Source organism: Salvelinus alpinus, chromosome 12 (assembly GCF_045679555.1).
Source record: "Salvelinus alpinus chromosome 12, SLU_Salpinus.1, whole genome shotgun sequence".
NCBI lineage: Eukaryota > Metazoa > Chordata > Actinopteri > Salmoniformes > Salmonidae > Salvelinus > Salvelinus alpinus.
The window spans coordinates 5,634,976-5,661,359 of NC_092097.1; the positions used below are offsets into that span (position 1 = coordinate 5,634,976).

A 26,384-nucleotide genomic window follows, 5' to 3' on the forward strand; every position below is an offset into this window, starting at 1 on the left:
AGAGGTGGGTGGAGCTGTGAGGGTCGTCAGTGGTGATGGGGCACACCTGTGAAAGCTCAGCTGTGGCATTCCCCATTCATCAAGAGATTCCTCTCTTCATGCATACCTTTGGTTGTTTCGTTGTGGCTTTGGCAGTTGAGACCTAAGTTACTGACCTTCATGCCTCATCTGATTATTGTTGTGAATGTTTACTTTATTTATGTAATAAATTAATTTGGTTATTCCTTTACTCAGTGTGTGGTTTCCCATTGGTACAATCTTGAGCCAGGTTTTTTAACATGATATAGGAGCTAAAATCTAAATGCTTGCATTAAAATGTAATGATTACTATCACACAAGTGATAAGAGGATGGAATATGATTGACATGTTTATCTTGTGAAAAGACAGCCTTGAAAATGTTCTTCTTGTTTTAGTGTCATAAATAATCCTTGGTTCCTGCCTGTGCTTGGTAAAGATAAGGTCCATCTGGCAGAATGCCCAGAATATATTCTGTAAGGGATCGGTGTCCCTTCCACGGGACGGTTGAGCTAACATACCATGCTATTGTTTGAGGAGAGTGCACAATTTTGAACATGAAAAGTTACTAATAAAAATGTTAGGCACATTTGGGCAGTCTTGACACAAAATTTTGAACAGAAATACAATGGTTCATTGGATCAGTCTAAAACTTTGCACATACACTGCTGCCATCTGTGGCCAAAATCTAAATTACACCTGGGCTGGAATAATACATTATGACCTTTCTCTTGCATTTCAAAGATGATAGTACAAAAAAATACAAAAGAACGGTTGTTTTTTTCTTTGTATTATCTTTTACCAGATCTATTGTTATATTCTACTACATTACTTTCACATTTAGATCAACTTCAAAGTGTTCCGTTTCAAATGGTGCCAAGAATATGCATATCCTTGCTTCAGGGCCTGAGCTACAGGCAGTTAGATTTAGGTATGTCATTTAAGGCAAAAATTTGAAAAAAGGGGCGAATCCTTACGATAGGAGATGGTGCCAGATACATGCCGGAACCAACCCTATGAACTATGCTTATGTGATGTGTCTGTAACCAGTATATAAGGATCTAACGGGACTGCCCCGAGTGGAGCTCCTGATCTACGTGTACATGGTGTATTGAGTTGGTTGGAACCTCTCCAGTGCTCTGATAATAAAGAATGATTCATTTAAGATTGACTTCGAGTGTCCCTATGTAGAATTTCCACAACAGCCTGGTTTCCCTTGGCATCCATGAATACACACTACCGCACCTCACCTGTCTCCAGTCTGCTCATTAGCACGTGGTAATAGAGCGGAATATGTAGACTGGTATCCATTTACTCCGTTCCGACCATTATGATGAGCCATCCTCCCCTCAGCAGCCTCCTCTGACACAGTGGTCTATTGACACCGTCCACACAACTGATGACACGGGACTTATAAAATGTCAGGAGGAGTTGGGATATGCAAAAAACACATTTCCATTTCACTCCTCACACAGAGTAGCCACTTCTACATGCAGTGAAACAGGACAAATATAAGCATCCCTATTTGACCTTTGAGATGAGTACAGTGTGTTGCTATGGAGACACCATAATATAAGTGCCTCTGAAGTCAGGGGGTCAGAGGAGGGGGCAGTTTATGAAAGTGCACTTTGTTTCCCTCTTTTTCTCTTCTCTCTCTCTGTGTCTCTCAATCCTATATTGTATCTGGACAGTGTGGCCATGGTAACTGAAATCAGAACTTTTAGAAACCTGAGGATAGTCGCTGTCCGATGAAATGTCCTCCTTCCTGTTCTAGGAATCAGAGGGGATAGTGTGGCCAGTGGCCAGGTAGTGTACCACTACAGAACTGTAGCCCAGCTGACATTTTGACAGGCATCACACCCAACTAGCACATAATGTTCAGAGAACCATATGTTTCCTAGAGCTTGGTGAGAGCGTGGTTGTCCTATAATCATTTTGCAAACATTCTGGGAATGGTGCAGGATACCCAGTCAGCACATAACGTTCTGGGAACCATATGTTTCTTAGGTGGGAATTTCAGTACTTCAGCATAACGTTTCCTACAGGTTTCCTCGTGGTTCTTTTGAAAGTTATGTTCTCAAATTGTTCAGAGAACGTTAAGAAACAATGTTCTTCTGCGGGAATTTCAGGACTTCAGCAAACTTTACAATATTATCATGATGAATATCGTCATCATGAATATCATGATACATACAGTTGAAGTCGGAAGTTTACATACACCTTAGCCAAATACATTTAAACTCAGTTTTTCACAATTCCTGACATTTAATCCTAGTAAAAATTCCCTCTCTTAGGTCAGTTAGGATCACCACTTTATTTTAAGAATGTGAAATGTCAGAATAATGGTAGAGAGAATCATATATTTCAGCTTTTATTACTTTCATCACATTCCCAGTGGGTCAGAAGTTAACATACACTCAATTAGTATTTGGTAGCATTGCCGTGAAATTATTTAACTTGAGTCAAACGTTTCGGGTAGCCTTCCACAAGCTTCCCACAATAAGTTGGGTGAATTTTGGCGCATTCCTCCTGACAGAGCTGGTGTAACTGAGTCAGGTTTGTAGGCCTCCTTGCTCGCACACGCTTTTTCAGATCTGCCCACAAATTTTCTATAGGATTGAGGTCAGGGCTTTGTGATGTCCACTCCAATACCTTGACTTTGATGTCCTTAAGCCATTTTTTCCACAACTTTGGAAGTGTGCTTGGGGTCACTGTCCATTTGGAAGACCCATTTGCGACAAGCTTTAACTTCCTGACTGATGTCTTGAGATGTTGCTTCAATATATCCACATAATTGTCCTCCCTCATGATGCCATCTATTTTGTGAAGTGCACCAGTCCCTCCTGCAGCAAAGCACCCCCACAACATGATGCTGCCACCCCCGTGCTTCACAGTTGGGATGGTGTTCTTCGGCTTGCAAACGTCCCCCTTTTTTCTCCAAACATAATGATGGTCATTATGGCCAAATGGTTCAAATGTTGACCAGAGGACATTTCTCCAAAAAGTACGATCTTTGTCCCCATGTGCAGTTGCTAACCGCAGTCCAAGTTTTTAATGGCGATTTTGGAACAGTGGCTTCTTCCTTGCTGAGCGGCCATTCAGGTTATGTCAATATAGGACTTGTTTTACTGTGGATATAGATACTTTTGTACCTGTTTCCTCCAGCATCTTCACAAGGTCCTTTGCTGTTGTTCTGGGATTGAGGCGTTTGGAAATTGAGGCGTTTGGAAATTGCTCCCAAGGATGAACCAGACTTGTGGAGGTCTACATTTTATTCTGAGGTCTTGGCTGATTTCTTTTGATTTTCCCATGATGTCAAGCAAAGTTTGAAGGTAGGCCTTGGAATACATCCACAGGTATACCTCCAATTGACTCAAATGATGTCAATTAGCCTGTCAGAAGCTTCTAAAGCCATGACATCATTTTCTGGAATTTTCCAAGCTGTTTAAAGGCACAGTCAACTTAGTGTATGTAAACTTCTGTCCCACTGGAATTGTGATAGAGTGAATTATAAGTTAAATAATCTGTCTGTAAACAATTGTCGGAAAAATGACTTGTGTTATGCACAAAGTAGATGTCCTAACCGGGAAAAAAACGAGTTAATGACTCCAACCTAAGTGTATGTAAATTTCCAACTTCAAATGTATGTTGATGTTGGGGATGGTGCTGGAGATGATAAACAGCTTTGTACAAGTAATACAAACATAGCTAGCTCCATCCTGGTGGCGCAATGGACAAATTCCATGGATAGAGAACAGAAGATCCTGTATTCTAAATCTCATTTATGCCATGTGTCAGGGTTTACCAAAATTGGACCCAGAAGCAGACCAGGACAAGGTGAGTATGAAGATGGTGAGTATTTATTAATAAATGAGAACGTGGAGGTAGATAGTTCCAGGTGGCGGAGCGGGCAGCGGAGGTGTGTTGATGGGAGTGGATAGGCAGATCCAAGGGATAAACAAAAACTGGCGACGAGCAGACAGGGATGGGATATGGGTTCCGGGTGAATGGCTGTAGACAGAACAAACGGAGGTAAGTTAAAGGCAAGCAAGACGTACAAAAAACAACAAAACAAAACAAAACAAACTCTATCAACTGGAGGCTGGTTCGTGGGCACAACATACTGTTCATGGCTAACGAGCCGGCAGGGAATGGATGTCAGGTCCGGGCTTAAGAAGAGGAGAGATGATGATCAGGACCAGGTGTGCAGATAGCTGATGGGATACAGGTGCGGGTAATCAGAACTCCCAACTGGCTACATTGCCCGGCAACCAGACAGGGTGCGTTCCAGGACGCCGGAAAAAACACTCCAGGACAGAACACAGGCAAAAAAACAGACTCAGGAAACGGGATTCGTGACACCATGCCACAATAAAAAATAAATATTTGCATGGTTAATGTCGATGCAAATTTGTTTCCATGTGTCCTATCTGTGCTTGGAGTTCACAACTGTTAAACTAAGCTAACAGCGTACTTGACAGTCTTATAGAAACATGGTTTCAGAAAGTTATTTAAATTACCTTCAAATAACCTAACATTTTCATTCTCAGAATGCTAATAAAACGTTGCAGGAAATCTTTCAAGGAACTGTCGTAAAAGGAACCTCCCTGCAACCTAAAAATGTACTTTCCCAGAACAGGCGAAATGTTCACTTCTGTTCTCAGAAAAAAACAAAAAAACATTCTGTTTTACCGGTCAGGAAACTTATGGCTTTGTTCCCAGATCTAATGGGAAACCAAAAACAGTCATTCCCACAACATCAAAGGAACCAAATGTGATAGATTGGACCAAAGCACCCCCACAACTCTACTAGACTCATTTCACCCTGGACATCAACCTCCGCCATGATCTCTCGCTAGTTCAGCTTCGTAGGCGAAGAGTGAACTGGACGCTCCATTTTAAGGATCTCAGGCAGACCTGGGCCAACTCCTGTCTCCAAGCCAAGACGGAGGAGTCTACAATAAATCAATTAGAAAACACAAAAGGAGGGAGAGCCACAGCAAACCATAGAAATTCATGCAAATTAGAATAAGGTAGACATAATAAAAGATCACTGCAAACTCAAAATAAGTAATAAATACACACAAAAAGGGGGCTCGTTTCCAATTGGGGGAAAAACAAGGGAGGGTAGCACGTGACACATACACACACCCTGCTTTTGCCTGTAGCGAAGTTCTCTGAGGAGAGGGGAACACACTATCACCTTTCACCTTCACTGTAAGGGAGACACTTGGGACACGACCCGGCTTGCACACTATGGATCGCGTCAACCCACACAGCCAGCGAGTTTGTATTGTATTGATCCATGATGGGAACAGGACACGGGAGAGAAACATGGGGACCCACAGAGCACAGACACAAAACAAAACCACAGGAAGGATGTTACTTCTGCATAGAAACTTTACAAATGCACCAAGTTTAACGCTTTCACTTTAAAAATGGAGAGAGACAAATGTCACGTAAGTCACGTGTGTGTGGTATTTGTATACAATTTCAACTGTGACACCATCACCATTACCATTTCAGATCATAGGCAATCTAAGGAAGGATGAAAAGAAGGAAGACAATACAGAGGGCGGAATGGATTGAGCGAAGGAGGGACTAAAAGACAGAAGATTGAGATGTTAAATACATTTGTAGAAGATACAAATAGTCCAGGTGGTCACTCTCCACCTCTTTCAGATTTGTGACAACCCAATCTCCATCTTGGATCAAAATTAGGGGCGTGCAAACGTGATAAATAACAGCAATTAATTAATCCAATAACGCCACTGTCCTTTTCCCCTCCTCTCGCTCACTGACACTCATACATCCAAGCAAACAACACAATAACAAACAGGCCTGGAGACTGAGACGACGTATTCAGTTCCACCTCTCTAAAGAATCTCTTTTCCTCCTCACTAATAGCAGACAATGAATGACAGAACACAAATAATCAAAGGCGAGTCCCTAGAAAGGGCAGGGAGAAATAATAAAGGAGAATATGGCTGTCTTTGTGATGTACTAGGTCAGTCTCCGTTTTGTGTCTGTCACATAACCATCTCAGACCCAGGGGCATTTTCATGAGGCACCAAACGGGAGAAAACAGACTGAAACAGGGAGGACCTACCTGCACTTGTGTAATAGGAAACAAAAATGTTTGTTTATCGTTGCAAAACGTTTTGCTACTGTGTGCCCTGATGAACAGGACAGGTAGATAGATACGGTGTAAGGTAGGTAGATATGGTGTAAGGTGGACAAAAGCACTAACAATAGGGGGGAGCAGGTGTGGTTACAATATAAAAGGCGGTGGAGGTTTTTCAGGTGTTATGTCTGGGGTGTGAGAGGAGTGTGCATGAACCTGTCTGCAGTGCTCGGCTTACTCTCGTAAAAGGTGAGTAGGCTTGAAGACAATATAACTTCTGTTGTTTGGTCTTGGGTGAAATATTACAGAATTGTAGAATACATGATAGAAATAATATTGAATGCACTACAGATAGATCCCAATTAGTGTATTTTCTAGATGCACAGAGTCTGAGCATGCATAGAATGTTCTATTATCAAAATGTGATAATAGTGGACAAGATTATACTTTTTTATGGATATGGTCGTATGGTTTTATGGATATGAGAATTGCAGGTACCACTTTACAATAACTCCATGTAATAAAGCATTTATAACGTAAATACTTTATTGATCATTACTCCATTCATAATATATGTTTAATATACGTCCTTATGAACAATTGACTAATCATTAAGTCTTGTTGCATGGCCTCGTCTAAAGTGTGGGATATTTATGCTTCAGAAATGTTTTGAGTGACCAGTGTAATTTCTCACTAAAAGATGGACATGCCTTTGGTAGACATTCCAGCAGTAGCTGATGCTCCTTAAGGTCTCAGAACAGTCATGATAATGTTGTGAACCTCGAAGGCAAACTAATCATAAAAAAGGAAGATGTAGCCTACACAAAACTGCTGGTAGAAATGTTCCATGTATAACATCTAGATGCTTCCAGTGCTTCAGTCTTTTAACCACAGACTATTTTCACACGTGGCTTTGTCAGTTACTGGACCTTTAAAAATGTGTAAACTCTTTAAACATACCTGGTAAGCAGTATATGGACTGCTCTTAATGTCTTGTGGACAGATTCTGTGCATAAACAGAATATTCTCCTCTTATTCTTCTTTGCTTTTGTTTTTTAAATGCAGGTTGGCAACCAAAATTTGCATTACTGCCACCAACTGGACGGGAGTGTAAATCTATTACACTTTGTGATACAAAAAATAAAAATAAATAAATGGAAAAACAATTACCCTGCCAACTAACCTTTCACGTATTAAATAAACTAAATAAAACCCACCACCCCATTCCACTACTTTGACCCTTTCTGATCCTACACCAGGCCAACAGCCTGGGAGGACGGGATACTACAATTCAACACTCCATGTAACTCCTCCGCAGTAAAATCTCGTAATCCCAAGTACTTCTCACAGCTGCCGCCACCACCACACCTATTTCCTGTGATTTACGTTCCATTTCTGCAGTACAGTTGATAACCATGGCAACGAACACTAAAAAGCCAACCTTACTGAAGCATATTTCATTAAACACGCTCGCCACCGGGCCTGCATCGCACCAAATGGCAGGCGTCACTGACACCGGCAATCTTCAACTTCAGTTGATCAACCTCCACCCACAACCCAGTAATCAACTCCTTCCAATAGCGCCCTTTTGCTAAAAGCAAAGCAAGTAACAGGTATTTTCACAATTTACGTGGCGCAGAGCACCTGCTTCCTCTGAGTGGAAGAAACAAAAACGTATCACTTCGGGTTACCTTCACCGATTCAAAAGTACCCAAGTCCTTTTTCACCCAACCTGAAACCACATATGGGTCAGCCAAAAGGCAGGGGTCCACTTAAAAAAATAAAAAATAACTCTTGCTGGACCAGATTCCTCACAACACCTCAAGTATTTCATCCTCATTCTCTTCTAATTCACCTCCAGAGCTACTGGAGTAAAGCTCATTCTGTTTGTACTTGATGTCAATCTTCCTCAACGCCCACCTCTCCCTCATTACTGCTAGCTTCATCGGAAAACACGTAACCTACTTCCAGCCATCTCTTCATTAACCCCAAACCTGGGTTTTCATCACTGATTAATTGGATATATTAATTGGCGAGGGAGGTGCTTAAACTTTGACTGCTTTGCATGTGTGGTGAAATTAGCGAAAGTGGGAGGCGGCTTTGATAGTTTTCTTTTGCGAGGGTGGAGACGCCAACTCCCAACCAGTGTTGGGAAGTAGTGAACTACATGTTGTTCAACTAGCAATTCAACTTTATTTTGCAGAAGCTTGGTGGTAGTTGAACTTAATTCAAATCTTGGTAGAGTTTTCAGTAGTTAATAGCTTTTTTTTGCCATGTAGCAGGGTAGCTAACTACTGGAACTACACACTAAGAACAGGGTGAAATAGGCAAGAATTTCCTATCTTTTTCAGCATCAGACCTGCCTAATCCTCACTGGAACATCGTTTTTGTGTTTAATAGACACATTCTCTTTACATCTGACTCCAGAGTGATCTGTTAATGCAATATGCAGTCTGACATTTCTGATTAAGATATGATAACTTTTTCACAGGAGGTTGGTGGCACCTTAATTGGGGAGGACTGGCTCGTGGTAATGGCTCGAGCGGAATAGGTGGAATGGTATCAAATACATCAAACACATGGTTTACATGTGTTTTGATGCCATTCTGTTCGCTCAGTTCCAGTCATTATTACGAGCCGTCCTCCCTTCAGCAGCCTCCACTGAATTTTTCCCGAAGTAGCTAGGATGTAGTGTACTACTTTTTTTTTTTTTAAGTAGCTCTAAATATATTTTTCTTAAGGGTAGCTTTGGTGTATCTTAACTTCTTCTAGTGTGAAGTAATTGGTAGTTTGATAAACTATGATTTCACTTATGGACTCCGAACTTTACACACAATTTTAGTTCTGGGTTAACCAAGATTACACTGCTCTAAGGAGTGACTTGCTTATGTTAGCGTTTTGGGACTAAAAAAAACGCTATTTTACTCAGCAAAGAGGGTGTCTGAAGATACACATCACACTATTACAACAGTGTGACTATTTTCTTAAAACATCCTCTGTATTGTGTGCTTATTGTTTAACCACTGATATGTTCTAGGAGCATCAAGTACTGCTGGAATGTTTAGCAATGGAATGTCCATCTTTTTGTAAGAAATTACATTATAAAATTACTTTACTAATGATTCGTAAATGTTTCATAAGGACCTATATTAAACATCTTATGAATGAACTTGTGAATCATTATTAAATACTTTAAAAGCTGTTTATACTATAAATGTGTGAATAAGGTTACTAACATTTACAATTAAATGGTCCATAAATAAATAAACTACTTACTAATCAAATATAAATGCTTTATTACGTGGAGTTTTTATTAAGTGCTACCGAATTGCACAAATATGTTATGTCTACATTAGTGGTACATTTATAAATCTAAAGTCTTTAATGTGGCATGTTCCTGAATGTCTAATGGCAGTAAAAATATGGAGTAAAATATTTCCCAGTGTGCTTTTCTGTCTGCTTTAGAACCGACCAATCCAGTCCAAATAGACCAGACCAAGCCAGATCAGACCAGATAACCATGGCAGAATCATATCAAGTATCACTGATCCTACTGGTCATCCTCACAATCAGAGGTATAGAACCAATGTATGATACTGGGCATAGAAATGATTCGGCAGATGTCAATCTTACCTTTAAGTACCTCCTCTCTCTCCCCTCTCCTCACCCCCTACCCTCTCTTCCTCCCTCCCCCCACCTCTCCTTCCCGACCACCTACCCCTCCCTCACTACCTCTCTCCCCCCTCCCTCACCACCACTCTCTCTTGCCCCCTTTCCTTTGTCCCTCCTCCTCTCCTTTTAGGAGTACTGGGCCAGAGGATCATTGGGGGTCTGGAGGTAACACCCTACTCTATAACATACCAAGCCTCCATCCAGTACAACAAATACCACTACTGTGGAGGGACCCTCATAAACCCTCAGTGGGTGGTGTCTGCTGCCCACTGCTGGAGACCGTGAGTAATTCAACTTCTATTTCACCTTGTACAGTTTCTTTGATGGACAGTAGCTTCCCACAGCCACTGTGTCTGGAGCTCTATGAGTCTGGCTAATCTTGTCCACCAGCTGGCACTCTCTCCGAACCTATGCGGTAGCAATTGAGCCTGGGGACGGGGTTAGAGTCTTCTGCCAAGTGAGACTACCTCTTGTACTACACCCACTAGATTTGGGGTTATGATGGGACATAGTAGGGCATTTCTAATGTATATTCTTCAAGAATCAATAGATATACTATTTACTGAAATAACCATTGAACAGCGGACATCTTCCAGAGTGTGTTTTTAGAATTAAGTGGAATGATTCATGCTAGTTGCCAGATTGGAGTCCTAACTTCCGCTCCTCTCGATCCACAGGGCATACCTGATCAAAGTGGTACTCAGTGAGCACAGTCTATCCAGAGTGGAAGGCTTTGAGCAGGTGTTCAACGTCTCCAATGTGCTGGTCTACTACATGTATAACTACAGGACGTTCGACAACGACATCATGCTGCTCAAAGTAAGCCGATTACGATGGACAGTAGCTTTGGTTTCCCTGTACTCCCTCTCTGTATATTATCGATTGGTCTGATTAATTGATGGATAAATTAATGAACAAGTGAATCAATTCTCTCTCCCTCTCCATCCCTCCATCAGCTAGAGAGGCCCGTGAATCTCAACGCCAACATCCAGCCCGCCATCCTGCCCAGAGTGGACACGCCCCCGTTGCAACGGGGAATGACCTGTACGGTAAGCGGCTGGGGGGTCACCAATATCTTCAGCTACTACCTGTCCCCCGTGCTCCAAGCTGTGGATGTTGACGTTATCACCAACTGCCAGAACTACTACTACTTCAGCATCACAGACAACATGCTCTGTGCCGGCTCTCCCTTCGGAGGGAAGGACTCCTGTCAGGTGAGAGAGAAGAGATCTGTGGCTCTATTTCAGTGTCCATGATCCACACTACCATACTACTTGGAATTAAGTAATGTCGTCTCGGGCATACTGTGCATTCTAAGTAGAATGCTAGAATGGAGACAGGAATGTGGAGCCTGTGTCTGAATTTCAGACTGTGAGTTACTTTTTTGTCATGACGTATGCAGATCTGGGTTCAAATACTATAATACTAAGGTATTTCAATTATTAAATAGTTGAATATTGGAATGTATTTGAAAATACACAAATACACTCCCATGCAATTAACAGGTATTTGAAAATAGTATTAAAAAAAAACATTTTAAAAGTTTCCTTTTTAGATAAAACTATACTAAATATTTTCACGTGACCAAATCATTTATTAAAACACACTGTTTTGCAATGAAGGTCTACAGTAGCCTTAGCAGCACTCTGTAGGGTAGCACCATGGTGTAGCCGGAGGACAGCTGGCGTCTGTCCTCCTCTGGGTATACTCCTCTGGGTACATTGACTTTAATAGAAAAACAAGGAGGCTCATGGTTCTCACCCCATTCCATAGACTTACACAGTAATTATGACAACTTCCGGAGGACATCCTCCAACCTATCAGATCTCTTGAAGCATGAACTGACATGTTGTCCACACAATCAAAGGATCAGAGAATTAATGTAGTACTGAAAGCAAAAGTTACAGCTAGATAGCACTGCATAAAATGTGGTGAGTAAACGCAGTACCCTGTCTTTCAAAGATAATTCGTAAAAATCCAAATAACTTCACAGACCTTTGTTTCCCATGCTTGTCCAATGAACCATAAACAGTGAGCATGCACCTGTGGAACGGTCGTTAAGACACTAACAGCTTACAAACGGTAGGCAATTAAGGTCACAGTTATGAAAACTTATGACACTAAAAAGAGGCCTTTCTACTGACTCTGAAAATCACCAAAAGAAAGATGCCCAGTGTCCCTGCTCATCTGCGTGAACGTACCTTAGGCATGCTGCAAGGAGGCATGAGGACTGCAGATGTGGCCAGGGCAATAAATTGCAATGTCCATACTGTGAGACGCCTAAGACAGTGCTACAGGGAGACAGGACGGACAGCTGATCGTCCTCGCAGTGGCAGACCACGTGTAACACCACCTGCACAGTATTGGTACATCCGAACAGCACACCTGCGGGACAGGTACAGGATGGCAACAACAACTGCCCGAGTTACACCAGGAACGCACAATCCCTCCATCAGTGCTCAGACTGTCCGCAATAGGCTGGACTGAGGGCTTGTAGGCCTGTTGTAAGGCAGGTCCTCACCAGACATCACCGGCAACAACATCGCCTATGGGCACAAACCCCCCGTCGCTGGACCAGACAGGACTGGCAAAAAGTGCTCTTCACTGACGGGTCACGGTTTTGTCTCACCGGGGGTGATGGTCGGATTCGCGTTTATCATCGAAGGAATGAGCGTTATACCGATGCCTGTACTCTGGAGGGGGATCGATTTGGAGGTGGAGGGTCCGTCATGGTCTGGGGCGGTGTGTCACAGCATCATCGGACTGAGCTTGTCGTCATTGCAGGCAATCTCAACACTGTGCATTACAGGGAAGACATCCTCCTCCCTCATGTGGTACCCTTCCTGCAGGCTCATCCTGACATGACCCTCCAGCATGACAATGCCACCAGCCATACTGCTCATTCTGTGCGTGATTTCCTGCAAGACAGGAATGTCAGTGTTCTGCCATGGCCAGCGAAGAGCCCGGATCTCAATCCCATTGAGCACGTCTGGGACCTGTTGGTTCTGAGGGTGAGGGCTAGGGCCATTCCCCCCAGAAATGTCTGGGAACTCGCAGGTGCCTTGGTGGAAGTGGGGGGGTAATATCTCACAGAACTGGCAAATCTGGTGCAGTCCATGAGGAGGAGATGCACTGCAGTACTTAATGCAGCTGGTGGCCACACCAGATACTGACTGTTACTTTTGATTTTGACCCCCCCCCCTTTGTTCAGGGACACATTCCATTTCTGTTAGTCACATGTCTGTGGAACTTGTTCAGTTTCTGTCTCAGTTGTTGAATCTTAGGTTCATAAAAATATTTACACATGTTAAATTTGCTGAAAATAAACACAGTTGACAGTGAGAGGATGTTTCTTTTTTGCTGAGTTTAGTTGAATCAAATAGAAAGACAATAGTTGAACAGCTTTGAACAAGTTAATTTCTTCCAAAATTAAGAAGCAAGATAGAGAGAATGCTAGCGATATTTCGTAGTATATTTGTTTTCCACCTTCACTTAGCTAGCATCAATGCAGCTAGCTAGTTTAGCCTACTCAAAGAGAGCTTAAACAGAGAGGGATACTATGTTAACTAGCTGGCTATACAACACTGGAACTCTTCCAAGTCAGCTTTTGGTTTGATCAATTTCTTGATACTGGGATGCGCCAGAGTAACTGCTAAACTGCTTTCTGACTGTAGAGGGTTTACTAACGTGTTAGTTCTAGTAGCTATGTTGACTATGAGATGACTAATGGTTACACCCTTGACGAGCTAGACGCAGGTAAGAGTGTGCAAAGTTGTATTGAATGTGTCACTGTCTGTCACCTTGATTACTCAAAATCCTCTCGACCTGTGCACCCACGTAAACTTTCATTCATCGGCTAGGTTGTAGCAACCTCGTGATGGATAGAGGGAAAATACGAGTATCATGTAGTAGCCTGAACCTATCGATGTTACATTGAGCTGGGTGAATGGAATATGAATGATAGTCATCCAATATACTGTTATAGAAATAAGGCCATGCTCATGTTTCTCCCTCATATTAAACGGCACCGACCGCCACTATCCACTAACCCTAGCTCTACCCCTAACCTTAACCCTTGCCTGAACCTTAACCCTTATTCTAAAGCTAACCCTAACCTTAGCAAGCAGTTGCTTATCAACAGATAGAATGACCATCAACAAACTATCTGTAGAGCATCTACAGACGAAAATCCAGACTATCCAAATAAAGTGTGACCATAAATAATTATATAAAAACCACGCCGGTATTTGAACCCAGGTCTGAACATATGTTGTGATATGCGTATGCCCAGTATATCTGTATGGCAAGCAAATTTCTTGATGCGGATAATTAAAGCAAATCAATTCTATCAGGGTGACTCAGGCGGCCCTCTGATCTGTAACGGGCACTTTGAGGGCATCGTGTCCTGGGGCATCAGCTGTGCCAACCCCTACTTCCCTGGTGTTTACACCAAGGTCAGGAAGTACATCAGCTGGATCAAGTGGATCATTCAGAACGACAGCTAACGACGCCGGTCTTCTCCTTTGTAAGGAACACAATGGGATTCCATGTACAGAAACTGACAGTGTATCGATATGGGACATAGATACTGAACTTACCCACTGTAAACCATTACCACCAGTTTTTTTTTACTAAATAGAAAACAGGATAAAATACACTCAGGTCTATTTTCTCTGTTATGGCTACTGAATGCTGTACTGAATATGTCAATAGTGAGTGATATTGTCTTTCTGCTGCTAGAAAGCATCTGGGTAATAGTGTTATCAGCAGACAGACTGATCTACTGTATAGATGTGATAAACCTACAGCCCATGTAATCCTTTGTTGAATAAGAAAAAGCTACGTACACTTTACAGCCATTGAAAAACATCGGGAAGATACACAAGGATTGGTTTCTTTTGTCCGGTCACCAAACAGAAAGAGCGTTTAAGACACACTAAAGCTTCTGTGTCTGCACTGTTAGTTGACATATTTCCCTCTATATCATATTTCGATTCATATGTTATTTTGTATGTCTTAGCAAACACATACTTCTTATCCATTTCATCTGTTGATAAATAACATTTGTAAGGTTATTTTGTTTTTTCTCTGTGCTTTCCCATGTCCCTACTACGGGGCAGAAAAATAAAGATAATTATTTTTACCAAGCTGTCTCTTTACTAATCAGTAGCTACTCATCTACAAAAAATGAGTCACCAGCACACAAACCTCATTCTGTGAACTTTATACACTGCCACAAAGAAAACATTTACAGTAAGCTAAGGCAACAATATGCAACATCCTACTGGTTACGCAACAGAGTTCACTCAGCTCAGCATGCAGCTGACACACCCCCTTCCCGCTACACACACACCCTACCCACCCAGACCCATCAGAGAGGGGGAGGATATACAAGTACCAGGGATTGGCGATTGGCTATAAATAAAAAAAAAACGCTCCCTCGCTACCCTCTCCCGATTTATTACAGTACAAGACACGCTCATACCTCCACAGAAAGTCAGAGAAACTCAACAGGTACAGCCACAGATTCACACCACAGATTTACACCACAGACAGAGACTCAGAGCCAGCATGGGAGACCTGCAGATCGAGATGCTCCATGGTAAGGACCAGGGGTCGCAGCTCCTCCACCACCCAGACAGGGTAACGGTAGACGGGCTTATCCATCAGTCCCTGGAGGCCAGGGAGTTTTCCTACTGTCCCTACAGCAATTTCAGGGTCGGGGCTGCCCTCCTGGCCCACGACGACAGAGTGTTCACAGGTGAGCTATCATCCATCACTTCAATCTATTGATTGAGTTTATGTTTAGTTATGTTTATTTGACCAGGTAAGTTGACTGGGGTCATGTTGTCGTTTAGCTACAATATTGAACTGGGAAGACTTAGTGGAGAAGGATCCGACATTAGATGCATGTGTTACAGTAAAGTAAAAATGTACAGAATGTCTACATTTTAATCGATAACTTTAGAATAGATAGATAACCAGGAAATAGGCATAATCTGAAAAATACAATATTACCCTGTAACGTTTATACTGCAAAATTTGTGATAAAGATTGCTTCTAATCACGAGCAGGAATATGTAAGTGTGTAAAATCCAATGTTTCTCAATATTCCCGAAGCTGTTTCATGAGTCATGACTAACTACCAAAAGGAATAACCACATATGAAGCAAGCCTGTGATGTTCAGAATGATGTAACTGTCTGTGTTCTACAGTTCTGTAGATTATTCACACTTGTTCCCTCAGCATTGGAATTTACTCAGTCAGAAATTAAATCAGTTAGTCAGTTAGAATTTAGTCAGTAAGGAATTTAACTTAAGTGGGCAAGAAGCCTTTTTGTGCACAAGCATAACTAGGTTATTTAACAATACATGAACAGTCAGTAAATTCAAAGGATTTCAATAACTTTGTTGAGTACATTGTGTTCTCGACTGACTGGTTTTGCATAACCTGTTAATGATTAACTAGGGGTAAACTATCTAAACCAAGTAATCTCCTTGGCCTAAAGACACATTTTTTTGCAAGAGGATGCTTGGTGTTTTCAATCAACCAATCCATCAATTGATCAATCATATAAGATCTTTAGAACAGGGGAGAGGTCTTCAGCTCTGTCTGCTTTACCTTTGTTTTAAGCCCTTTGAAACCAAGTGAAAAGCGCTGTACATGACAGTAAATGTGATCTGTCATCTCTTCAGGTTGCAATGTGGAGAACGCGTGCAACAACCTGGGTGTGTGTGCAGAGAGGAACGCCATCGCTAAAGCAGTGTCAGAGGGATGCCGTAGCTTCAAGGCCATCGCTATCGCCAGGTAGTTCTACACCGAGTGTACAAATTATTATAGAACACCTACTCTTTCCCATGACATAGACTTACTAGAAAACGAAAGGAGACGGTATGTGTTTTTTTCATAAATAACAACTGGTCTCAAGCTTTTGCTCACCTGATAAAGAAGTTCTCATGGTAAACTGCAGACTCTTACCTACCAAGAGAGATCTCATCCATAATTACACGGCTTGTGGAGGAATGTTAGACAGCCAACACCACTCTGGCACTCAACGAACTGTATGGGGCAATAAACAAACAAGAAACCGCTCACCCCAGCGTTTCTGGTGGGTGGTGACTAACACGGAGAGACATAAAACCAATCCTACCTCACTTATCCCATGCCATTAGGGGAGTTAAAACTCTACACCACTTGTATTCTCCCACAGAAACGCATACAAGGCCCTCCCTTGTCCTACCTTTGTCAAATCTGACCATGACTCCATTCTCCTGCTTCCTCATTACAAGCAAAAGCTCAAACAGGAAGTAGCAGTGATAGACTCAATACGGAAGTGGTCAGACGACGCAGACGCGAGGCTACAAGACTGTTTGCTAGTACAGACTGGGATATGTTTTGGAATTCATTCGTTAACATTGAGCCATTTACCACAACAGTCACAGGCTTCACCAGTAAGTGCACAGACGATGTCCCCCCCCCCCCCACAGTGACTGTTAGAACGTATCCCAACCAAAAAGCATGGATTACAGGCAACATCCGCTCTGAGCTCAAGCCTAGAGCTACCACTTACAATGCTACGGGGACATGCTTTCATTCAGCCACAAGAGCATTAGTGAGGTCGGGCACTGATGTTGGGCAATTAGACCTGGCTCTCCGTTGGCGTTCCAATTCATCCCAAAGGCGTTCAATGGGGTTGAGGTCAGGGCTATGTGCAGGCCAGTCAAGTTCTTCTACAGCCAATCTCGACAATCCATTTCTGTAAGGACCTCGCTTTGCGCAGAGGGGCACTGTCATGCTGAAACAGAAAAGGGCCTTCCCTAAACTGTTGCCACAAAGTTGGAAGCCCAGAATCATCTAAAATGTCATTGTAGCGTTAATATTTCCCTTCACTGGAACTAAGGGGCCTAGCCCGAACCTTGAAAAACAGCCCCAGACTATTATTCCTCATTCACCAAACTTTACAGTTAGCGCTCTGCATTGGGGCAGGTAGCGTTCTCCTGGCATCCACCAAACCCAGATTTGTCCGTCAGACTGCCAGATGCTGAAACGTGACTCATCACTCCATATGAAGCGTTTCCACTGCTCCAGAGTCCAATGGTGGCGAGCTTTACACCACTCCAGCCGACGTTTGACATTGTGATCTTAGGCTTGTGTGCAGCTGCTCAGCCATGGCAACCTATTTCATGAAGCTCCCGACGAACAGTTATTGTGCTGACGTTGTTTCCAGAGGCAGTCTGGAACTCGGTAGTGAGTGTTGCATTTGAGAAGATTTTTACGCACCACGCGCTTCAGCACTTGGCGGTCCTGTTCTATGAGCTTGTGTGGCCTACCACTTCGCGGCTGTGCCGGTGTTGCTCCTAGACGTTTCCACTTCACAATAACAGCACTTACAGTTTAACGCGGGGGCTTCTACCAGGGCAGAAATTTGACAAATTGACTTGTTAAAAAAGTGGCATCCTATGATGGTGCCATGTTGAAAGTCTTCAGTAAAGTCTTCAGTAAGGCCATTCCAATGCCAATGTTTATCAATGGAGATTGCATGGCTGTGTGCTCGATTTTATACACCTGTCAGCAATGGGTGTGGCTGAAACAGACAAATCCACTAATTTGAAGGGGTGTCCACATACCTGTGTATATACAGTGCATTCGGAAAGTATATAGACCCCTAGACTTTTTCCAGATATTACGTTACAGCCTTTTCTAAAATGGATTTAAAAAATAATTCCTCATCAATCTACACACAATACCTCATAATAACAAAGCAAAAAACAGTAATAGAAACTAACTATTAACGTAACTATTCAGACCCTTTGCTATGAGACTCGAAATTGAGCTCAGGTGCATCCGGTTTCCATTGATTGTCCTTGAGATGTTTCTACAACTTGGAGTCCACTTAAATTCAATTGATTGGACATGATTTGGAAAGGTCTATATACGGTCCCACAGTTGACAGTACACGTCAGAGCAAAAACCAAGCAATGAGGTCGAAGCAATTGTCCGTAGAGCTCCGAGACAGGATTGTGTCAAGGCACAGATCTGGGTAAGGGTACCAAAACATTTCTGTAGCATTGAAGGTCCCCAAGAACACAGTGACATCCATCATTCTCAAAATGGAAGAAGTTTAGAACCACCGAGTCTCTCCCTTGAGCTGGCTGACCGACCAAAGTGAGCAATCGTGGGAGAAGGGCCTTGGTCAGGGAGGTGACCAAGAACCTGATGGTTTCTAACAGAGCTCCAGAGTTCTTTGAAATGGGAGAAACTTTCAGAAAGACAACCATCTCTGCAGCACTCACCAATCAGGCCTTTATGGTAGAGTGGCCAGACGGAAGCCACTCCTCAGTAAAAGGAACATGACAGCCCGCTTGGAGTTTGCCAAAAAGGCACCTAAAGGACTCTCAGAACATGAGAAACAATATTCTCTGGTCTGATGAAATCAAGATTGAACTCTTTAGCCTGAATGCCAAGCGTCACGTCTGGAGGAAACCTGGCACCATCACTACGGTGAAGCATGTTTTTCAGCAGCATCATGCTGTGGGGATGTTTTTCAGCAGCAGGGACTGGGAGACTATTCAGGATGGAGGGAAAAATGAATGGGAAAAAAGTACAGAGAGATCCTTGATGAAAACCTGCTCCAGAGCACTCAGGACCTCAGACTGGAGGCGAAGGTTCACCTTCCAACAGGACAACGACCCTAAGCACACAGCCAAGACAACACAGGAGTGGCTTCCGGACTCTGAATGTCCTTGAGTGGCCCAGCCAGAGCCCGGACTTGAACCCGATCAAACATCTCTGGAGACCCGAAAATAGCTGTGCAGCGACGCTCCCCATCCAACCTGACAGAGCTTGAGAGGATCTGCAGAGAATATGAGAAACTCCCCAAACACAGGTGTGCCAAGCTTGTAGCGTCATACCCAAGAAGACCAAAGGCTGTAATCGCTGCCAAAGGCGCTTCAACAAAGTACTGAGTGAAGGATCTGAATACTTATGTAAATGTGATATTTCCATTTAGTTAAAAATGTGCAACAATTTTTTTAAACGTTTTTTGCTTTGTCATTATGGGGTATTGTGTAGATTGATGAGGAAAAAAATGTGTTTAATCCATTTTAGAGTAAGGCTTTAACGTCACCAAATGTGGATAAATTCAAGGGGTCTACATACTTTTCGAATGCACTGTATCATGCATCTCCCTCGAGTACCTCTGCACATTGACCTGATACTGGTACTCCCTGTATGTAGCTCCATTCTTGAGTATTTTATTCCTTGTGCTAGTTATTATTTTTGATTTAAAAAAAAATGTAAAACTCTGCATCGTTGGTAAAGGTTCATAAGCCAGCATTTCACTGTAAAGTCAACGACTGTTGTATGCGGCGTATGTGATAAATACATTTAGATATGTGTACATTCCCTCATCTCAATAATTCAAGTCTAATGCTGACTCCTAGTGTCAATGAAGTGTTATAACATCTTGATAACTATCAATGTTCTTACACAAATGTGTTCGAGGCAGGTTGACGTTTATCGTCACGAGTCTCGCCCTGGAGGTAGAACTGAGCAGTTTCCGCTAGATGGGCCGGCTGCAAAGTAAAAATTGGCTATATTGTAAATCTTCATTTAAGAAAAAATAAATAATTGGTTTACATTTAGGGTTAAAAGTGTGGTTAAGGTTACAGTTAGGTTTAAAATGAGATTATATATGACTTTGTGGTTGTGCCAGCTAGTGACCACTCTGCAGAGCTGCCTCCTGTATGAGTTATCCAAATAAATGCCAACCTGCGTGTTGCATAGTGCGTCCTCAGCACCAGATACAGAACAGAGAAGATTCCAGTTTGTCCTCAGCGAAAAGGACAACAGTATTCTTCTCATTGACAGTGTTGTAAAATGTCTTTATATCAATTTTTTTGCAGTGACTTAAATGACCAGTTCATCTCACCATGCGGTGGCTGCAGACAGTTCATGAGAGAGGTAAAGCATCATTCAAGCCTTGCATCCTAGGAGGAAGAGAAATGGTCTGTCATTCATCTACACTGTAGGTGTAGTAGGTCTACTTCTTTTACAATGCCTACATTCTGATTACCAAAGTAGTTATAGAGCAGGAAACTTAATCTAAAGTTTTGCCGATGCTCCATATACAACAACGTGTTTTTCTCCAGTTTGGGGCCAGCTGGGACGTGTACCTGACCAAGCCAGACGGCTCATACAGAGAGATGAAAGTCAGCGAGCTGCTTCCTGTCTCCTTCGGTCCCGAAGACCTGTCCATGAAGAAAGTCGTCAAGATCCCCAACGAGTATTAACCCGTTATAACAACACCTGGATGGGGGGGGGGGGGGGTAGATAAATACACTTAAGTTGTAAATTATCGATATCTTTTACACAAATCTTTGATATAAGGTAGATTGGGGGTAACGGGATGTAGAATTCTAATCCAGAAAAATGACATTCTATGTAGCATGTGTGGACTGGATAGTAGTGCTATGTCAAAGATGGATATTTATGCATTTTCATTGTTGATGTATATCGAGATTTAAATATGTTACTGACAGTACATTGATCAGTTTGTATTCAATACGTGTATAATATTTTGCCACACTTAGCTGGTAACTTTATTCCACATCAATCTATTCCTGCGAGTGATAGATTTAGAAAATGTTTATTCATGTTAGGAAGCATATAGGCTACATCAAATAAATAACAGCACATCAAATAATTCTATATTCACATCATTTCATACCAATCGTTTAAAAATGGACAACAGTACTACCGATTCTCCCAAACAGTTCAACATCTCAAACGTACGTTTTTTTGTCAAATCTCTCATCAGCACCAATATTGGACATGAACACGAGAAACACATTAAAATGAAAAAGGCAGGCAAAGTGAAATATCTACGTAGTTTATATCTATAACTTTAGTGAAGCGGGAAATCATTCTGTCGCAAGAACGCAAGTAAAGGACATCTTACGCAAACCTGGTGCAAGTGTGACCGACTGGGTTTGAACCACGGACTATATACGGTTTCAACCACAGACTGTTTAGCTCGCTAAGCTAAAGCCTTAACCAAAGTCTTCAGGTCTCAGGCAAGGTCGCTCATCATCACACAAGCAATGGTTCACAAGCACATCATGAGGTACAGGAAGGAAAGAGTTGTGGAATAAAGTTGATGTCGCTTTGCAAATCTCGTGTGACAACACAGAATAGTCTTCTGACAGTGACATGCAATAAAACCCAGAGCGGTATATTTAAGGGCACGGACCCGAAACGAAAGTAAAAGAAAAGAAACGAGACAGAAGGATGATTCAACCTTTCCGCCTGATCTGCAAAGGGAAAGAAATATTTATAAAAAGAGTTGTACTGAGATCTCCAGCTTGGGGATCTGGCCCTGAGCAGCAGCACAGAACACCAAGGGCTCTATTCAACCAGCTGGGAACAGTTTAGCACCCCCAAGTCCTAACCACTAGGAAAGAATACGCACAACTGACCTTAGTCCAGTGTTACTGTGGTAAAGTTCAGTAAGCATGAAATAGGAGAAAATGTAGTGAAAAGGGAGGTAATACCTGAATTTGTGCTACAAAAACGAGTTTGTTTATCCGGTTTCAAACATGTATTCCTATGAACATGACACAAGTTTAAAACTGTACATTACATTTTTTTTGCTTCACATTATTTTGTTCAGTACATGGATCCTAACCTACGTACCCCCCCCCCCCCACCCCATAATTGAACCAGAGGCAGCTGGTGAGAGGAGCTATAGGAGGAAGGGCTCATTGTAATGGAATGGAATCAACGGAATGGTACCAAACACATGGAAACGTTTGACTCCATTCCATCGATTCCATCCCAACCATCACAATGAGCCTGTCCTCCTATAGCTCACCCCACCAGCCGCCTCTGAATTGCACATAATATACTCCCCCCTTTTCTTTAAATCCTAAGAGCCAGTGGTTATTGAATAGGGCCCTTGGTGTTTATTTACAACAAAATATCCAAACATACAGTAGTCAGTGCTTTACAGTGCAACACGTCAATTGTCTCAAGCCCTAATTCTGGGTTAACAGCTTCCTATGAAAGACAAATGGCAAGATCAGTGCATTTGAAGCTTCACCTACTACAGTCCCTAAAGCTAAAGTAAAAAATGATTGTTGTGATAGGGTAAATGGAGCTTCAGTTTCTTGCCTGCTCCCGGATCAGTTTGTGCCGTCTGGCCAACTCCTATGACCATTGTCACACCTGAAGTTGGCATTCGCAAGAAAGCACAAACAGATCTGGGACCAGGTTAGTATCCTTTATAGGGTTATATTAAATCTTCTGTATTATTCATTGGCTTTGCATAATGACTACTGGCTACGTTTAAGCTGCAGAAATGTCATTTACACTTCATAGGGGTCCGGTCAGGTCCAGTCCAGTGTGGTTCCTCAGTTCTGGGGAGCGGGGCTGGAGCTTGGGGAGGTGGTGTCCAGCCCAGGCCAGCCAGGGACACTGTGCCTGGGCAGAGTCCCCTCCATCAGCCTCTCCATCCACAGCCCCAGCCTGTCCAGCTTATGGTGCACCTCCAGACTGGTAGCCCTGGAGGACCGCCCACCACCCCTCCCTCCCCTACCCGACGAACCCCCCCCCTCCCTGGACCTTGAACGTGAGCTCGACTGGGATCGCGACCTTGACCGAGACTTTCTCCTGGAGCCTTCGTCAAACGATGAAGACGATGAGCTCGAGCTCTCTCCGCCAGTGTCCGTGTCCCCGGTGAAGACAGGTCTGAAGAGACAGAAGTACTTCTTGTGTCCATTGAGGGCCAGAACATGGCCTGTGAAGTCTCTGGGACGACCTGAGAAGGGAGAGGAGTATTCATCCCCCTCTCCTCCTCCCCCCTCCTCCTCCTCTCCGTGGGTCAGGGCCCGGGCTGCAGTAGGACAAGACTCCAGGAGAGATGGCATCCACTGGCTATGTTTGTCTGCATTCAGGAAGGAAAAGTGTAGGGTCTGGGTCCTGAGGGTGGGCATAGAGAGACAGACACAATCACAGACAGAGAGACAGAGTGGGTGTAGCACAAAAATACACTAATCACTAGCGCAAATGTGGCATAATACAATATAACACAGAATGCATTTAATTTCTGACACAATATAAAGTGTTGAGGTTATTTTCTAAAGCAGTACATTTTCTGTAACCTTTATTTATACATGTTTGTCTCACTCATTTATATATTACAAAAAATATATATTTTGCAAGAGAGGCTAAGCAGTGTATTGCATCTTACCCGGAGAAAGAGAAGACCTCTTTGGCGTACTTCCTGAGCAGAGCATTCTTGGAAGCGTCAGTGAGGACTAGGACCACGTTGATGTGACCAGGTCTCAGCTTGACCAAGTTACTGATGTAGGTGATGTTTGTCAGCTCCGTCACCTCCACAAAGTCCTTCTTAGGAGGACGACTGGTAGGGTGGAGAGAGAGAGGGGAAAAGAGTGTGAATACTCATGTTACTGAAGAGCAATATCCTTGCGCATGCATGCACGCACACACGCCTCCCCACATTCTCACACACTTATTTTATTGTTACCTGGAGGTATTGGCTCTACCAGGTGAGTCGTCAGTCTTTGGTGGGTTCTTTGGCTTTGGTTTTTGGGGAGGCTTCTCTTCACCCGAGTCACTAGTGATGAAGAAACGGTGAGAGAACAGCTGCATGTCTGTCTGCTATCAGAAGACATATGACTTATCATTCGACTACTGACACTGACTGAAAAGTCAATGTTTAAGGTTGAGTTAACTCTCCTAACATAAAAATATGCAGCATCATGGGCTTTCCAAGTATATTTCAGAAAGACAAATGTGATTCTACATGTTTCTATTGTAAATACCGTCTCAACAAATCCTGATAACAGAATATATGCCGGGCTTGTGGAGCCTTTTGTGGAAGCATACACCAGAGGGTATACTACAAAGAAGAATTAATGAGTTGGCTATTGATTTTCTGGTTCACAAAAAAAGCTAAACTTAGATATAATTACAGTCAAGTTTGGACACACCTACTCATTCGAGGGTTTTTATTTTTGCTATTTTCTACATTGTAGAATAATAATGAAGACATCAAAACTATGAAATAACACATACGGAATCATGTAGTAATCAAAAAGGTGTCAGATAAATCAAAACATATTTCATATGTGAGATTCTTCAAAGGAGCCACCTTTTGCCTTGAGGACAGCTTGGCACAGGCTTGGCATTCCCTCAACGAGCTTCATGAAGAATGCTTTTCCAACAGTCTTGAAGGAGTTCCCACATATCATGAGCACTTGTTTCCTTACCTCTGCGGTCTAACTCATCCCAAACCATCTCAATTGGGTTGAGGTCGGGTGATTGTGGAGGCTGGGTCATCTGATGCATCACTCTCCTTCCTGGACAAATAGCCCTTACACAACCTGGAGGTGTGTTTTGGGTCATTGTCCTGTTGAAAAACAAAATGATAGTCCCACTAAGCGCAAACAAGATAGGATGGCGCATCGCTTCAGAATGCTGTGTTAGCCATATTGGTTATGTGTGCCTTGAATTCAAAATAAATTCTAGACAGTGTCACCAGCAAAGCACCCACACCATCACACTTCCTCCTCCATGCTTCACGGTGGAAACCACACATGCGAGAAGCATCCATTCACCTGCGTCTCACAAAGACACGGCGGTTGGAACCAAAAATCTTAAATTTGGACTCATCAGACCAAATGACAGATTTCCACTGGTCTAATGTCCATTGCTTGTGTTTCTTGGCCCAAGCAAGTCTCTTCTTACTGGTGTCCATTAGTAGTGGTTTCTTTGCAGCAATTCGACCATGAAGGCCTGATTCACAGTCTCCTCTGAACAGTTGATGTTGAGATGTGTCTGTTACTTGAACTCTGTGAAGCATTTATTTGGGCTGCAATCTGATGTGCAGTTAACTCTAATGAACTTATCCTCTGCAGCAGAGGTAACTCTGGGTCTTCCTTTCCTGTGGCGGTCCTCATGAGAGCCAGTTTCATCATAGATAAAGCTTGATGGTTTTGCGACTGCACTTCAAGAAACGTTCAAAGTTCTTGAAATGTTCTGGATTGACTGACCTTCATGTCTTAAAGTAATGATGGACTGTTGTTTCTTTGATTATTTGACCTGTTCTTGCCATAATATGGACTTGGTCTTTTACCAAATAGGGCAATCTTCTGTATACCACCCAACCTTATCACAACACTGATTGGCTCAAACGCATTAAGGAAAGAAATTCCACAAATGAACTTTTAACAAGGCACACCTGTCAATTGAAATGCATTCCAGGTGACTACCTCATGGAGCTGGTTGAGAGAATGCCAAGAGTGTGCAAAGCTGTCCTCAAGGCAAAGGGTAGCTACTTTGAAGAATCTCAAATATAAAATATATTTTGATTTGTTTAACACTTTTTTGGGTTACTACATGATTCCATGTGTTATTTCATTGTTTTTATGTCCTCACTATTATTCTACAATGTAGAAAATAGTCAAAATAAAGAAAAACCCTGGAATAAGCAGGTGTGTCCAAACTTTTGACTGGTACTGTATATGTGTTTTTGGTTGAGTCAATTAGACC

The 26,384-nt window shown here is 42.7% G+C and overlaps 3 protein-coding genes and 1 long non-coding RNA gene across 4 annotated transcripts in view; 2 read left to right on the plus strand and 2 right to left on the minus strand.

Annotated features, from left to right (window-relative positions):
* Positions 1-3,858: 3,858 nt before the first annotated feature.
* LOC139536518 (uncharacterized) lies at positions 3,859-17,088 on the minus strand. The gene is made up of 3 exons (XR_011667319.1): positions 16,752-17,088; positions 4,141-4,323; positions 3,859-4,027 (listed from the first exon to the last, which is right to left on the minus strand). It is a non-coding gene; the product is annotated as an uncharacterized lncRNA (long non-coding RNA).
* On the plus strand, positions 9,408-14,831 carry LOC139536517 (trypsin-like). Its single transcript, XM_071337078.1, has 5 exons — positions 9,408-9,715; positions 9,943-10,093; positions 10,490-10,631; positions 10,769-11,026; positions 14,165-14,831. Exons 1-5 carry the CDS (start codon positions 9,661-9,663, stop codon positions 14,315-14,317), a joined length of 759 nt encoding a protein of 252 aa, XP_071193179.1. The 5' UTR covers positions 9,408-9,660; the 3' UTR covers positions 14,318-14,831.
* On the plus strand, positions 15,182-21,516 carry LOC139536516 (cytidine deaminase-like). Its single transcript, XM_071337077.1, has 4 exons — positions 15,182-15,573; positions 16,508-16,619; positions 20,717-20,774; positions 20,963-21,516. Exons 1-4 carry the CDS (start codon positions 15,384-15,386, stop codon positions 21,101-21,103), a joined length of 501 nt encoding a protein of 166 aa, XP_071193178.1. The 5' UTR covers positions 15,182-15,383; the 3' UTR covers positions 21,104-21,516.
* LOC139536515 (dnaJ homolog subfamily C member 16-like) overlaps positions 21,444-26,384 on the minus strand; it is a 34,434-nt gene continuing 29,493 nt past the window's right edge. Inside the window, exons 14-16 of the mRNA XM_071337076.1 lie at positions 24,358-24,447; positions 24,061-24,231; positions 21,444-23,789 (exon numbers count right to left, since the gene is read on the minus strand). Coding sequence (XP_071193177.1) covers positions 23,222-23,789; positions 24,061-24,231; positions 24,358-24,447 — 829 coding nt within the window. The 3' untranslated portion in view covers positions 21,444-23,221. The remainder of the gene's footprint in view (positions 23,790-24,060; positions 24,232-24,357; positions 24,448-26,384) is intronic.

Bases quoted from the DNA above. Each gene is read 5' to 3' on its own strand.
- LOC139536517 (XM_071337078.1), top strand. From the start codon at position 9,661: ATGGCAGAATCATATCAAGTATCACTGATCCTACTGGTCATCCTCACA. The intron at 9,716-9,942 runs GTATAGAACCAA...CTCTCCTTTTAG, and splicing joins GGTCATCCTCACAATCAGAG to GAGTACTGGGCCAGAGGATC. The intron at 10,094-10,489 runs GTGAGTAATTCA...CTCGATCCACAG, and splicing joins GCTGCCCACTGCTGGAGACC to GGCATACCTGATCAAAGTGG.
- LOC139536516 (XM_071337077.1), top strand. From the start codon at position 15,384: ATGGGAGACCTGCAGATCGAGATGCTCCATGGTAAGGACCAGGGGTCG. The intron at 15,574-16,507 runs GTGAGCTATCAT...TCATCTCTTCAG, and splicing joins CGACGACAGAGTGTTCACAG to GTTGCAATGTGGAGAACGCG. The intron at 16,620-20,716 runs GTAGTTCTACAC...ATTTTTTTGCAG, and splicing joins AAGGCCATCGCTATCGCCAG to TGACTTAAATGACCAGTTCA.